Raw genomic sequence first — 16,153 nt, 5'->3', positions numbered from 1 at the left:
CACACACACACACACAACCTAAACATATATTTCATTCAGAGACAAACATAACATACCAACATTACCTATATGTCAAGCTTTAATTCATAATAGTATTAGCAGTATAAACAGTCGTAGATGTGATATCTTCGTACATCAAGACTCTCCATTAAAGGTCACCTAGCTGATACAATAGTGCTGACGTGAATGGCCGTCACAATACACATTATTGCCGTAACTAGAGTGCAGTTCCGTTCTGAGAGCCTATTATGATATATAAATACATGAACTCCTCTATCTTAGTATCCGAGGACACAGAAATAGTCAAAATGTATTGTTTGGCGTGTCAGTATCGCGTTACAACTGTACAGGGACTCAAAGGGTGATTATGATTACAGTATATATACCATTTGGTACTGTGCGTTATCTGACGGTCATCACATATTGGCAGGCGACGGCGTATGCAGGCATGTATTTTGCTGACGCTTATGATTTTGTAATGTTTAAACTTACACAAGCCAACCATGCCCCGATAAATAAATGAGAACAGATAAAGATAACCATCGACTCGTTTTTATCGAACGAAAAGTATACTTCAAATACTGAATTAAAGGAGTTTGTTAACGATAGATTAAAGCAGGCATGGCCGAGAAAACTCGACAAACGACACCTTAGGTAATACATTCTTCTGTGACATCCAGTACTGAGACATGGAAAGGCTCGCATAATTCAATTGTTGTTTCTAGTACATGAATGAATGAATGAATGAATGAATGGGCGGTCGGGTAGCCTAGTGGTTAAAGCGATTGTTCGTCCCGCCGAAGCACCGGTCTGCAAATCTTTATTTGTTAATGCAGATGGGGTTGTGAAAGTAGGAACGGATAACGATTACTCGTGTGTTGACATTTCATCGAATATTGTATTTTATTTACAATGTCAAATCATGCTTGTAATGTAACAATCCGCCACGATTATTGCCTCATAACCATGAGAACGGTATGTCCATGTATAATTCATCGCATCGACGAAAAGATTGTTATACGTTTCTTGGATACAAAATTGTGTAATATTGTCATCCATATTTCTGTCCTACATTTTTGGTCAATATTTGTCTTGCTAATGCTACAATTCTAGGTTGAAATGTAAAAGAAACCGATGCTTTTAATAGTAAATACGGTATAAAAAATTGCAATGTAGACCCTTCATTAAAAAAGAATGCTGCGCGGCTGGTATTTTGCCAATTGACGTATAACTAAATTGCGATGACAGAAAATTCCCTGTGGATATATTTTTCTCATATTTTGTTAGACTAATGGATGTACGTTAATAATTTGATTTTTCTGATTAGGTCTTAAAGCCAGAAAGTATTATCCCCAATAAAGAACAAAATGGCATATCACATATTTCTTAGTAATTTGAGTAATTTTAAATTCTTCTCGTTAAGAATGTACGTGTCACGACACAGAGAGCGTTGCTATGGTCTTAGCTGCCGAGCGACGGAGTTGGATTACTGCTATTGGATTGTGGCTAATGATGACATATCAATTACAAAGACTCATGATGCAATTATAGCTACAGACACAGGTAGAAATGTTACTTATTTGTAAATACAAACATTAAAATCTTGAGACCCTTTTTCTTCTGACATATCTGTTTGTGTCTATGAGCTATACAAGGAAAGGCAAGGCATTGCTCTCAGTCAATATATAAGGAAACAAAAGAATTTAGGGATCATGGACATTATTGGGGATAATTTTTTATATAATTGTGTGCTGTCTTCCACTCAAAAATTATTCCCCACAATGTTTATCATCCTAAGTTTTTTGTTGAGTATATTATATATAATGCAAGAGAGGGACATCACTATGAGTTCAGTCTAAGTACTTACAGGGAAGCTACGCCTGCGGGAAGCTAGGCCAAGAGGAAAGAAAAAAATGTTTCTCATCATCTTAGGAGTCATTTTAACCAAGCTGGTCAATGTTTTTTTCCCGGTTCAGAATTCAGCCATTCCGCATTATATACTGTTTGGTCTTTAATTAGAGTTATCTTTCCTTTTCTATGTGACCACCAGGGTACACTTTGTACCAGACTTTTACGTTGTGGTTGTTTCCAAGTTCATTGAATGTACTTGCAACACTTTCCTTGTTGGAAATCAATACTCACTCATATCGGGTTGTCTTCTTTCATTCGGGCGGTCGGGTAGCCTGGTGGTTACAGCGTTCGCTCGTCACGCCGAACACCCGGGTTCGATTCCCCACGAGGGTAAAATGTTTGAAGACCCTTTCTGGTGTCCCCCGCCGTGACAGTGCTGGAATATTGCTAAAAGCGGCGTAAAACCATACTCACTCGGTTATTTCATTCGCTGTTTTAAAACAAGACCATGGCAAGACACACATAAAAGTGGTTATACAAATATAAGTATGAAGATTTGTGACAGGCCCACTGCTTGTAGTTTATTGACAGACAGGCCCGTTGAAATTCCCATTTGTACATAAAATAGACAACACAATCAATAGGGTACGAATGAAGGACTGACGTGGGAGGTTGTCCCTGCTTAAAACAACCCTTGATGGTTTTGCTTTATCTGTTGACATTTTCAATACGTAATGTTGTGTTGTACCGTTCATTCCATGAAGGATCCTGGGGCACTCTGTTCAGATAAGGGGCGGTCGGGTAGCCTAGTGGTTAGAGCGTTCGCTCGTCACGCCGAAGACCCGGGTTCGATTCCCGACATGGGTACAATGTGTGAAGCCCATTTCTGGTGTCCCCCGACGTGATATTGCTGGAATATTGCTAAAAGCGGCGTAAAACCATACTCACTCACTCACTGTTCAGATAAGTGTCCTATTTAGTGTATTGACCCACAGCCATCTCCTAAACAATGTCACATTTACCCTCAAATATCCCAAGGATCTAACCTCCTTAACCATGCTCTGATTTCACAAAGCCTTTTTAGTGCCACGACTGTCTATAAGTCCATGTTAAAGAACGGGAGCTATGGCAGTCAACCTGCTAGAACCGAGTTGTAGAACGGGGCCCTGACGTGGGAAGCACACCGTCGCCACGTGGTTGCTAGGAACATGTTGTTTTGCCGTAGCCATCAAGTCTGCATGGATCAATAGCCGACCTTCCCGCATCAGCTCGTCAATCTGATACATAATTGACTCAACGGACTCACACACTGTCGCCCTTCTGATCTACTGACCCTGCATGAACGGTGGTCCAGTGGTCTCACATCAGCTATTTAGTTCGAAACCAATATTCACCCAAATTTAACTTTGATTTTGTACACCTTTCCCGTGTCTGTCGAATTCACCGTAGTGATGACCGGTTATTCCCTTTGTTCCCACATGAAACTGACCGGGAGATTGAAGGCACTGATAATCTTTAGCCGATTATTCCTGTCGCAGGTTCAGGCTTTTAGTCGTCCCTGACAAATATTGAAGACGGAGTTTCTTTTAAAATGTATTTATTTGCCTGTAACACGAAACGTCAACATGAGAAAAGTTTTGAGTGCTGTCGGCCAATCCTACCAGGCTGACAGGTGACAATTGACTGTCCATATTATATATGATGTATATAATAATGATAGGAGTAAAACAGACAAAATATGTATATTAGCACTATGGCTATGCATAGAGTGCTTTTATGAAGAGATAATATGCTGACGTCACACTTATGGCGCGAAGTCAGTGATCCATAAAATTGTGTTTTTGGTTTAATATGTTATTAAAATATGAAACATATATACATATAGTGTTATTCCTTTCACACACTGTCTTACGTGCTATGCTAGTGCAGTGATTAAGTTAGTAATTGCGAATAGCGCGATGTTTACAATATAGTTTCGCCCTGATTACTGTGGGTTTGTCAATACAAGACTCGTGGGTGAACGTCCTCGATATAATCATTTGTGGTTTCCTGTCAATATTCACCTTACACGTCGCCACAACGTCACCACGTACCATGCATGTACAAGATCCGGGGTTGAATTGGCCTTCAGCAACCCATGCTTGTCCTTAGAGGCGACTGAGCGTGGTCAAGCTTGCTGACTTGGTTGGTGCATGTCATCGTATCCCAATGACGTAGGTCGATCCTCATAATGTCAATCACAGGACTGTCTCGTTCCGACTCGAATATTTTCAGACCGCCGTCATATAGCTGGAATATTGCTGAGTGCGGCGTTAAACAACAAACTCACAAACAAAACAAAACATACTTTAATTTTATGATGCTGAACAGGTACCGACGTATTTCACTGTGCTATGGTAACCCTATACAATAAGCTGACCATGCATCGAGTTCCCCGATTCTCGTGTGAAGATACGGCATCTTACACACAACCGGATGTCTCACAGAGCATGACAGTTCCCAATGGACATGCGTAGGATGTCCTGGAGGCCTAACCACTGATTAACAGCAACACACGGCCCATTTAGTATATATTACTGTTTATTGACAACGGATTTGTTCACCTACTGTCGTGTTTACTTGCCCATAACTGACATCTAGAGACATCGCAGTGGTGTAGTGGATGGAGCGTTGGTCCGGCAAGCAGGAGGTCGGTGGTACCCAACCCCTACACACGTGTATGTAAGAGCACTATAACCTTCACAAACGCCACTTTTTTTCTGGAACGTCGTGTTATCCCCCAAACGTTAGCCTAGAACAAGTCCATGACCAAAGACAATATGTTCATACAGCGCGAACTAAATATCTAAGGCAATTTCGGTAATGGTAGTGTGCTTTTCGGATACTGACCAAACTGTTTACACGTGAACACTAAATGCTTTTGTTTCAGTATGGGTTGCGGCGCGAGCGTGGGTAACGAAGAAGACCCGCTCAAAGTGGTGGTATTCGGAGCTCTTGGAATGGTGGGAGGAGCTGTGGCGTCGGCACTGGTCAAAAGTCCAAGAGTCAAGGTCATCGCTGTCACTCGCACCCCAACGAGTGGTCGCGCAAACGAACTAGCTGAGAAAGGTGAGACCAGGTATCATTGAAAATTGATGATGCAAGTTTCCTGTTCCTCCCAGAGACAACGGCGCCCCTGTTAATAAACTATTGCATAAATTAGATACCATTTACAATCATACCCTAACGTCAACGTAATAGACGCCGAGCAAGGTAGCGGATTCTTACAAAATGAGCACATCGGTTTTTCGATTCATACCTCAATGAACCGAAAAAATACACAGTCAATGCTTATAAATAAATTCGACAGTCAAAAATGACGACATTGATAAACATTCCAGGTGTAGGAATACATACTGTGGCGTGACATGAATCAGGTGATTGTTTCATTTATGCACATAAATTGACACGCCTACAAAGTCAGTAGCCAATCAACGGAGAGTAGGATCAAAACACTGTTCATAGGACCTGTCAATCAAGGGAAGAGGCAAGAAGAAGTACAACGGTCAAACTGTAACGAACCGGAACAAATATGTCCGAAAGAAGGCCGCTGTTTCAAATGACCAGATTCAAACTTTAGTTCCCCGAGAACGGGAAGACACAGTTAAAAAAATGCTAGTTAGAAATGAAACCCGAAGACTTGAAAGTTGGGGAACCGAGACGAGTTGGAAAAAACACGCATGCACGTTTGTTCTTTCATTCCTTCTCGGTCTTCGGTCTGAAAGGGTGGTTTGGACAATGAATATGCATGAATTTGCTAAATGTTCAGTGCATGACGATACACGTGAGCAGAAAGGGAATTCCCTCGGCTGTAATATTGGGATTCCCCGACATTCGATCCGTAGTAATAAAAGTAGTCCGCCTCGGTGGGCGTGGCTTAATTTTTAACATTCATTTCCAAATGAATGCAATAACACGTGACCAGTTCAGTCATTCAGAATGCAGGAATTGCAATGAACTCAACGAAAATTCAATTACATATGATTCAACACTAATATTATACACAAACTGTAATTATTGTCTGACCTTTTGTCCAACCAGATCTATTTGTGTTACGATATATATTTATAAATTGCCGAGCAAAAGAAAGTATATACTTGAAAATTGGGCTTGACCAAACGTTATAAAAGTTCTCGTAGGTTGAAAAGAGTCGCCGAAACATGCCGACTTAAGCCCCAAACACATTGATTCATCACCATCGTATAACCATTTCTTGTTTGTTTCATTTTTAGCCACCATCAAACATTGGTGTTTACTTTCTTTTGCCCGGCAATTTATTGTCGTCATGGTTACCATGAATGCTTTGTGACAAGGATGGCACAATACAATTTGTGAATTAAATAACGCATCGTTCCGACACAGGGTCAGCACGAATGCGATACTGTCTAGCTAGGTTTTGAGACATAAAGGGCTCGCACACTTTGCCGAGTTGCGTCCCGAGTATGGACCCGAGCTGACTCGGGGGTACTCGCATGGAGCTCGTAGAGAGGTCGTACTAAACTCGGGGTAACTCGGGATACCTCGTACTGATCTACGAGAGTTTTGGAACTGCTCAAAACACTCGTGGCGCCAGCCAACTCCTAACAAACTCGTAACACACTCGCCCTACTCGTGGTACCCTCGTGGCGACCGAGTTAGGCTCGGGAGAGCTCGGCAACCACCTCGGCAAAGTGTAAGAGCTGCTTTAGGTTAAATGTATTGATGTTGTAGATTGTCCTCAACTATACTTGCAGCAGTGGGTTCATACATTGGGATGTTTTTCCTAACATGTGGGGTGCTGGGGTTTTGGTCAAGACGTTGATTTTTATTCACGTCATTTGCGTCCCTTTGTGGGTTTCAAGGTGTGAAGCACTTTTTATGTATTATTATCATATGGTTGAAACTATGCTTAAAACAGCGTAAAATTCACTCACTCCAAATAATACGCTGAATTCTTTGACTGCCTTTTATCCATGATGATGTCTCCAGCGTATGGATAAAGACATCATCAGCATGCGATGTGCGTGTTGCAGGTGCAGTGATAAGTACAGCTGATCTCAATGATCCCCGGAGCTTGGAGCGCGTGCTCGAGGGAGCTCATGCAGTCTTCCTGACAACGCACTACTGGGAGCACTTCAGCAAAGAAAAGGAAATCAGTCAGGTGAGAGTTATTTCCCTTGGGGGAATGTCAATTACGAAACACTCACACTTCCATTAAGTTATCAAGTTATTTCAAGTACAAAAACATATTTATGGAATTAGCAGCTACACGAAGTATTCCCTAGGCCTCTTTGCAATATGAATTCTAAATTATATACAAAATCCGAGATATACTTTTTCCTCCTCCATGGTGTGTTCCGAATGCATATGAAATTTGATTGTTTGCTTGCTTTAGGTAATTTGAGACAAAATTATTTTAATTTTATTACAATAAAGTGAAGACTGATCCAGCGTTATCAGGAACCTTTCTTTCAAAGGGCACAAACGCTATAGATGCTGCTGTTAACTGCAACATCCGCCATCTTGTTCTGTATGGATCTGAGGCTCCCGACCCCGAGAAAGTACCTGAATGTGGCCCCTTTGAAGCAAAGGCTGAGTTAGAAGAGTATCTGATGTCCCAGGGTAGGCTGTTTTTGTTTTATTGTAGATTTATTACTTTCTGATTTTTCTTTGTTGTTTATCGCTGCACTCAGCGCTATCCAAGCTATGAGACGGCGGCCTGTACAAAATGCAGCCTGGACCAGACAAACCAGTGATTGATATTATGAACAACCTTCCACGCCGTCCAGTTATGATGACACGTTTTGTTTGTTTGTTTGTTTGTTGTTTAACGCCGCCCTCAGCCATATTCCAGCTATATGACGGCGGTCTGTAAATAATCGAGTCCGGACCAGACAATCCAGTGATTGACATCACGAGCATCGATCTACGCAATTGGGATACGATGACATGCATGAACCAAGTCAGCGAGTCTGGCCACCCGATCTCGTTATAGTCGCCTCTTACGACTAGCATAGTCGCCTTTCACGGCAAGTATAGTCGGCTTATCAACAAAGTCACCGATACTGACAACCTAGTTCATTTGATCGCCCCTTTACGACCAGCGTAGGTTGCTGGGGATCTATTCTAACCTGGAATCCCCACGGGGTACTTTTACTATTTGTAACTATATGATGACAGGTTGACGCTGTTTCCTAAGATGAGGGTGGATAGTGGAGAACTAGTGGATTGTTAAACGGTGCCCGACCGAGTCCGGTGTGAGCTCCCACCAAAATAACTTCGGCAGTTGTTTAAAATGAGACCCGTGTAATGTAGACAGCGTGATGTACTGACGCATGTCGTATTTACCTGTAAACGTTTATTGAATAACCAAGGAGCAATTTACGGATTATCTGCCCCAATTGAATTAATGCTGTTAGCCCCGACGGATTATCTTTTCCGAGTGAATAAATAGTGTATGTCGCGAACCTTTTGCGTAGAACAGAATTCATTCACTAGTGACAGATAATCTGTAATTCCTTGGTTAGTCCATATATCAAACATTCGGATTTTTTAAAGGTTTATGATATGTTGATCCTATAGTACGGAAGCATTTTAGGGCCATTTGTATTTTTTTTTGTTTTTTCTTGAAATTTCAAGTTATTAGCTTAAATATTACGTTAATATCTTGACATTTCAAGTCAGTATCTTGAAATATTAAGGGAAAAAAAAAAAAAAAAAATGGCCCTAAAAGGCTTCCGTACTATAGAGCATCTCCACTTAGGCAGCCTGTTGTTCAAATGACGTAATGTAATCAATTTGTGACATCATAAACAATGCATGACGTCATATCGTATTTTTCTCAACAATGAAGCACCGTGATGTCATATGGCATCAATTGATCAATTCTCAGTATTGAGAATGACTATGATTATCAAGGAAGCCAACATTACGCCGTTCCATTTGGTACTTGGGGGCGAGACCCGTGAAGATCCGGGGTAGAATAGGTCTTCAACAAGCCATGCTTGTCGTAAAAAACGACTATGCTTCTCGTAAGAGGCGACTAAAGGGATCGGGTGGTCAGACTCGCTGACTTGGTTGATGCATGTCATCGTATCTCAATCGCGTAGATCGATGCTCATGATTTACAGACCGCCGTCATATAGCTGGAATATTGCTGAGTGCGGCGTTAAAAAACAAACAAGCAAACAAACCAAGAGCCTGAAGGTCGAGGGATGCACAGGAAAGTGCTGCTCGTAAAATCCTGTATACTCTGCTACTGATCATTTGTCCCTGTTAGTTCGCAAGATAAAAGGGTATTTTATTGTGAGATACATTTGTGACTACACTGAGCCCGCCGTCCGGTAACCCAGTGTGGGAACTAAGTTACTTGTGACGCCACATGCAAGTGACCTCACAACACTGTGACGTCATGCAGTCCAATGACTGGCCAATCAGGTAGCTAGGTGTTTTAGAGTATTGATTTAGTTATTAACAACCCAGTAGGTAGATCACACATTACCTATCTCATTCCTGGGATATTATTGTTTTGTTTCTGGCTCTCCCCACTATGACGATGGCCGTGTGGTCCATATGATGAATATATAGATGATTCTCATGCATGATATCGCCATGCCTTAGGTGGTAGAAATTTTTATTACCCACGTGTTGAAGATACAGGTGGTATGATACTAAATCCGTACGTCACATGTGTGTCGTACAAGGTTGACCTTGTTTTATTCGTTTTGATTGGATAACCGTGACCTCTGTCTCACCGGGACTACTTTTTTCATTCATAAAAAATCGCGAGACGTCATTCATTTTGCAACCACAAGGCAGAACTGAAGAAATTAATGAGAACGAGCGATATTTACAAACACTTTATTAAACCAAACAAAATAGTCACACGCATCAAATTCGGTTTGCATTATATATAAGTTATGGATAGAGCTTCTACAGACATTATATAATCGAGCTATATCCATTTACAATGTACGACTACCGATCAATAGATCGAGGGCCCCCATGACCGTGACGCACCCGACCACTTTCGCAACTTTCAATTTGATTTAACGTAAAGGGATAAGCGTGGTGAAATGAAGTATGTTTAAACTATCTGGACAGATATTTAGACTTACTTGGGATGATCCGGTTGTGCCATCAGTGCCCCTTTCGAAGCGTTTTTTTTGGGCGCTGTTTTCGGGAGGTGTTGTTCATGAATGAACGTACACGACTGCACTACCAAATCACCAAAAGTGAACAGTTCTGATACAAATCATTCGAAAACTCCGTGGAATTGTGCCTGACTTCTGATTTTGTGGCCCAAAACATCCCAAATGAGAACAATAACATTCCCTATCTCTAGCGTAAAACGCTCTGAGTAGGCCTAGATCACGGTTGTCTTTTCTTATTCCGGTGGTGACCTTGCCCTTCGATCGTTCGAGGCTGTCACTGACATGCAAGCAGACTTGAGTTTGTTGATTTTCACGTCTTCAGTATAGGGTGGTACAGTTAACATGAATGTCTTTGGCGAACACTCTGATTTCCCTCTTCCAAAATAGTACGAATATGATATAAATTCAGCTGATAGATCAAGGAAACCGAACCATTTTGATTGCACAGACGGGACACCGACAGTGCGAGTGACCGGCTGTTAGTCCGATAGTCAAAGCGCGGCGCTAATCTGACTTTTCAAATTTTCATATAGGTGTCCTTCGTTCTAACAACATGGCGCTTGAATTACCATAAGTTGAAGAATTTCTTCCAAAAGAATCTTGAGCGTCGGTGCTGTTTTGTTTGCAAACACAACTGCAGGGGCATGTTGTTTGTGCGTATGCATAGACATGTCAACAATGCCCATATTTGGGCATATATCAATATTCATGCGCAACCAGATTTTGCAACCGGTTTCAGTTTGGTCGGTCAACGAACGAAAGTTGTTATGTATTTACACTTAAATATATATTTAACGTGGGTAATATAATAAAATACCACACTCATTCTCGTTAGATACCATTTTTACGAAACTCGTGAACTTTCTATGGTATCTGACCTCGCTTTCGCTCGGTCAGATACCTTAGAAAGTCCACTCGTTTTGTAAAAATGGTATCTAACGAGAATGACTGTAGTATTCTCTATTTATCGTCCAAAACTGGCTCCCACAGGAGATATCGCTTGGGTGAGATCAAGCGATATCTATATTGCGTCACAATGCTTTGCCATTGGTTACCATGACGTCACAATCAAATCATATCACTAATGGCTCTGTTACTGAAGCTGTTAGCTGTACTTTTTACACTTAAGACACTGCTTATTACTGTCTACAAACTGAAAAAGTTTGAAGAATGATGTTGGATGATAAATAAAATCTCACCCACGTGTCTTTTGATATCAAATATATCAACACGAGTTGATAAAAGTAGAAAAAACTCCGAGGCTTGTCTAGGTGCTCAAGCTCGGTAGGTGCTGGGGTGAGATTCTCTCCCTATATGTTTTTCATTTCCTTGAATTATTTTGTCCTTGCCAGATGTACCATACACGCTGTTGAGGATGCCCTTCTTCTATGAGAACCTGCTGACCGTATTCAAGCCACACAGATTAAAGGAGGCAAACTATGCAATAAGTGAGTTGGAAGTCGGGTAACACTGAGCCGGGTGCTTGCCGAAGTGGGGACAAGTAACCACACGTACACGTCTAATTCAGAAGTGCAGAAGTTATACCCCGAACTAACATAGGCCCCCAAACTGAGATATAATGAATATTGTTTCCACCATCGACAGCATTACTACATGTAAATAAAAAACAAAAACAAAACTGGCTGAAGTGAATCCCTGACGTGAATAAAGATATATTTTACGATAGCTTCAATAACCTGTCGTAACACCCACTTCACTCATCATTCAAGTTTTTATACTCAGATTTCCTGCGAAATTGCAGACCGCCTCCGTGGTCTTGTGGTAGAGCGTCCGCCCGGAGAGCGGAAGCTCCAGGGTTCGATCCCGGGCCGCGTCATACAAAAAGACGTTAAAAGATTGTACTTGTTGTTACCCTGTCTGGCGCTCGGCATTAAGGGGCTTAAACAAGGACTGGTCGGCTCGGAGTCAGTATACTGTGACTGAGTGGGGTATTCATGTTAATCTGCGGCATGGTATCTCAGTGAGCTAGCACTATAAATCGGCATCAGTCCGGACTAGTACAAGCAGCCACACACACACATACACGTGCATGCACGTCGCTATATAAGTGCAATAATCTTGGACGCGACGTTAAACCCAATTTCACCTCACCTCACCTGCGAAATTGCTTCGCGAGAAGCCTCCGTTCTAAAAGTTCTGTACCTTGTCATCCACGACAAGGATGGAGAACTTTAATTGAGAAGTAAACGACGAGTGGGGGTTGTTTATCGTACAATATAACACTGCAGGGAGAATAAACCATGAGGGGCGCTAAACAAAGATCTTTCTTTATCGGTACCGAGAACTACATGCATGTTAAATCTGATATTAATGAGTGAGTGAGTGAGTGAGTGAGTGAGTTGGGTTTAACGCCGCTTTTAACAGTATTCCAGTTATATCACGGCGTGTCAGCTTAGTGTGGGAGGAAAGCCAGAAGTGATGCAGGTCTCCGACGTTTACCACTTCGGTGAAACCCACGAGCACAGTATGGTGCTGACAAACCTAGAAACATAATTGGGGCGAACCGGGATTCGAACCCACAATCATAGGTTTCTGGCGCGCCCAAGGGATGCAACTCTGCACAGCGAATCGCGGCGCCTTAGACGACTGGGCCCCCCTGATATTAATGAGATTGCAAAATACATTTATCTATACTCATAATGACCTCTTGTCATGTACCGTGTGTGTGTTTCTGAGGTATTATTTACCTTCAAATCAAAACCATATTTCTCTTATTAACATACAATAACATTATCATGTTTTAAAACAGCGATCATGTAGTAAGAGTGGGAGAGTGGTAGTGGTGAGCGACGAGTAAACGCTTTAAACGGCCAGGCTAACACACCGCCCCCATGTCATAATAAATGTATGCGCATGTGTACGGTGGTACACTGATTACAGTAAAATCATTTAACATATTTACTCCAGAACTACCCTTGTATTATGTAGTTGAAGGAAACGGATAACCACGAAAGCCTAATGGTGCCACTTTGGTAGCATAATTATTATTTTTTAATTTCTCGTTATTTCAATTATGTTTATATTCTCGTTATTTTCGTGTGTTTTTTCCGTTACTTCGATTATGTTTTTGTAAAAAAAATTTGTCTCTCGTTGTTTCAATTTTTTTGTTATTTCAATTATTTCCCCGTAATTTCAGATGTTCTGATGTTACCTTGTCTTCCAGCTCTTTCGGGGCGCTGGCCTAGCCTAGTGGTTAAAGTGTTCACGCGTCACGACGAAGGCCCGTGTTCGATTCCACTCATGGGTACATTGTGTATAGCCCTGAGTGGGTCGTGCGTTACATCGCTTTTAGCAATATGCCAGAATACCACAGCAGGTGAACACTGGTGTACCAATTTGGGGAATCGAAATCGGGTTTTAGGCGTAACGAGCCATCGCTTGAACCACTGGGCTAATACGATTTTTCTTTTCTTCTACAGCCTTGCCACTAGAGGACGACTCAATTGACAGTATGAGCGTGAGCGATATGGGGCGATGTGTCCTGAACATATTCCTGAAACCGAAACCATATCTCGGTCAAACGGTCAACCTGTCCGCGGACAGAATCACGACCAAGCAGATGGCGGACGTACTGACCAAGCACATGCGTCACACCGTCTTCGTGTGTCCACTGGTACGATTTTTGTTTTCTTTGTTGTTTTACGCCACAGTCAACTACATTACGACCTACAAATAATCGAGTATGAACCAGACAAACCAGTGGTTGATATTATGAGCAACGTCCCACGTCGACGGGTACGATGACATAAAGTCACAGAGCCTGACCACCTCCTGTCCGTGGAGAACGTTTTCTCTACTTGAGACAGAGAGCGGTTCCTTTGTTTGTTTTCCGATTCATGAGTGAGTGAGTGAGTTGTGTTTAACGCCGCTTTTAACAGTATTACAGTTATATCACAGGGGGGTTAGCTTAATGTGGGACAAAAGCCCGAAGTGATGCAGGCCTCAGACGTTTACCACTTCGACGAAATTCACAACCACGGGTATGGTGCTGACAAACCTAGAAACATAATCGGGGCGAGCCAGGATTCGAACCCACAATCATAGGTTTCTGGCTCGCCCAAGGGACGCAACTCTGCACAGCGAATCGCAGCGCCTTAGACGACTGGGCCACCCGTGTCCCCTTTCCGATTCATGACTGAGAAAGGTTTTTATTGGCTTTTCTATCTGAAGGAAATCAATGTTTGTTTTGTTTTAGATTCGCGTTGAAGACTATGCGAATTTCAAGTTCAGTGGAGCCAGGGATCTAGCGGCTATGTTCCAGCACTACAGGACCTTGGATCCTGTAGCAGACATCCGTGTGACGAAGAAGCTGTGTGGCTCTTCTCTCACTTTCGAAAGGTGGGTGACGGAAAATACAGATAAGATCATGGTGGCGATGAAAGAGGAAGAGGACTTGTGATTCTCATTGTCTGAAACACGATAGTATCAGCGAGGATATGTGTGGAGCACGTGCTTCGCGAGGACGGGAACGTCTTATTGGTGGCCGGGAACGTATTATTGGTGGCGTCGTTGTCGGGAGGACGTGCTCAAGGGATGTGTTTGAAATACATGTTTCAAAGAAAGTGTTATTAAAATGTGCTTCAGGGAAAGTGCCTGGAACACTTGCTTCAAGATAGGTGTGTGTATCTGGAACATGTCATGTGGTTCAATGGTGATGTGTATCGAGACGCTTGCTTCTCTGAAGAACTTCCGGAATATGACTGAAAGAACGTGCTTGGAATACATACTTCACAGGACGTCACGTTTCTGGAACAGGTGCTTTAATAGAAGTTGGTTTAAACGCGTGCTTTAGGAATGTCTGGAACACATGCTTCAAGTGAAACGACCCAAACTCGTGCTTAAAGGAAAGCGTTTTGAGCAAATGCTTCAATGGAAGTTGTTTGGTCGTTGTTCTGACTCGCTTCAAGTGATGCAGATAACGTGCTTTACAGGGATGCATCAGCTTGTTCACATGCAAATGGCTTGATTACTTGTATATACTTTAATGAAGAAGCCGATGAACATATTAACTTTACAACATACTAACATGCCATTATCAACTTGATTAAAGTTAACTGCAAAATGTTTGTCCATTCATTCTTCAATCACTGGAAATAGGAAATAGTTACAAACTTTGCTTTTCATCATATTGTGCAACCAATTCTGGCAATAGTTAAGTACATAAAGTACACCACAACTAAATCCTATGAAAGCGACTAATGTTATGGGAACTTCTTCACAGACTCTCCGATCTAATCCACCCTTACCAACATGCTTCTGTTTACTAGCGCGAATACTGTTAGGTTCTGTCTGAATGTTCCTCAAAATGGTAATTCTTCTTTCAGCTTATCAGTTTCTGTTTGCATTTCTTTGAGGAAAGTAAGGAATTTGTCAAAGTATATCCACAGTTTATTGTCATCAGTGATAATTTGAAGACGTCCAAAAGATGTTTCCCCATATGTATGTATTGTCATATTTGAAAATATATTTCCAAAATAACATTCATTTTGTACATTTAGTGAGAAAAAGAAGACAAAACACAACAACACATCTACAATTCACTTCTCAGTTATCTCCAATTTAATATAATACATATATTATACATTATACCTTAAATCTATTGGTTTTCTTCATCAACATTTGTAATGCGTTATTACCATGTATATTTCATAATGTCTCGATGCCGCTCCAATACAAAAATTTGAAAACATATTGCATGGCATACCAAATGTAAACAATTAATTCTAAATAAACAATTATTGCTAAAACCATATGTGAGATAGAAAAATACATTTATACGAGGAACCGTTCAAGGTATTGAGCCAAAATGTTGTGGTGAGAACACTTGGTGATTGTAGTCATCTCAGTTATCGGAACATAGGAAAAGTCCAAGGTGAAGGTAAGCCACAATCAATAACGAGCATGACCCCCGTTGGAATCGATAGCGGCCCGATATGGAATAGACGAGTATGCGAATCCCATCCTGGGGAATGGTACCCCACTCGGCCTGCAACGCAAAAGCCATCAGCTGCAACGTCTGGGGTTGTTGTTGACGTCGGCGTATCCGTCTATCCAATTCATCCCACAGGTGCTCTATCGGGTTCAAATCCTTGGATCTGGAGGGCCAGGGG

General features: G+C 41.8%; 1 protein-coding gene across 2 annotated transcripts in view; it reads left to right on the top strand.

Moving 5' to 3' along the window:
* Window positions 1-15,675, top strand: part of LOC124110938 (nmrA-like family domain-containing protein 1) — a 29,055-nt gene extending 13,380 nt beyond the window's left edge. For both annotated transcript variants that reach the window (XM_046470428.2, XM_046470427.2), the window contains exons 2-7: window positions 4,781-4,959; window positions 6,903-7,030; window positions 7,347-7,491; window positions 11,375-11,470; window positions 13,463-13,656; window positions 14,239-15,675. In XM_046470428.2, the coding sequence (XP_046326384.1) occupies window positions 4,781-4,959; window positions 6,903-7,030; window positions 7,347-7,491; window positions 11,375-11,470; window positions 13,463-13,656; window positions 14,239-14,442 (946 nt within the window). In that variant the 3' untranslated portion in view covers window positions 14,443-15,675. The remainder of the gene's footprint in view (window positions 1-4,780; window positions 4,960-6,902; window positions 7,031-7,346; window positions 7,492-11,374; window positions 11,471-13,462; window positions 13,657-14,238) is intronic.
* Window positions 15,676-16,153: the final 478 nt, after the last annotated feature.

This window comes from Haliotis rufescens, unplaced genomic scaffold (genome assembly GCF_023055435.1).
Source record: "Haliotis rufescens isolate VD_foot unplaced genomic scaffold, xgHalRufe1.0.p SCAF_1, whole genome shotgun sequence".
Classification (NCBI taxonomy): Eukaryota; Metazoa; Mollusca; class Gastropoda; order Lepetellida; family Haliotidae; genus Haliotis; species Haliotis rufescens.
The sequence above is the reverse complement of the archived record's forward strand: the minus strand, read 5'-3'. Positions and strand labels throughout refer to the sequence as shown.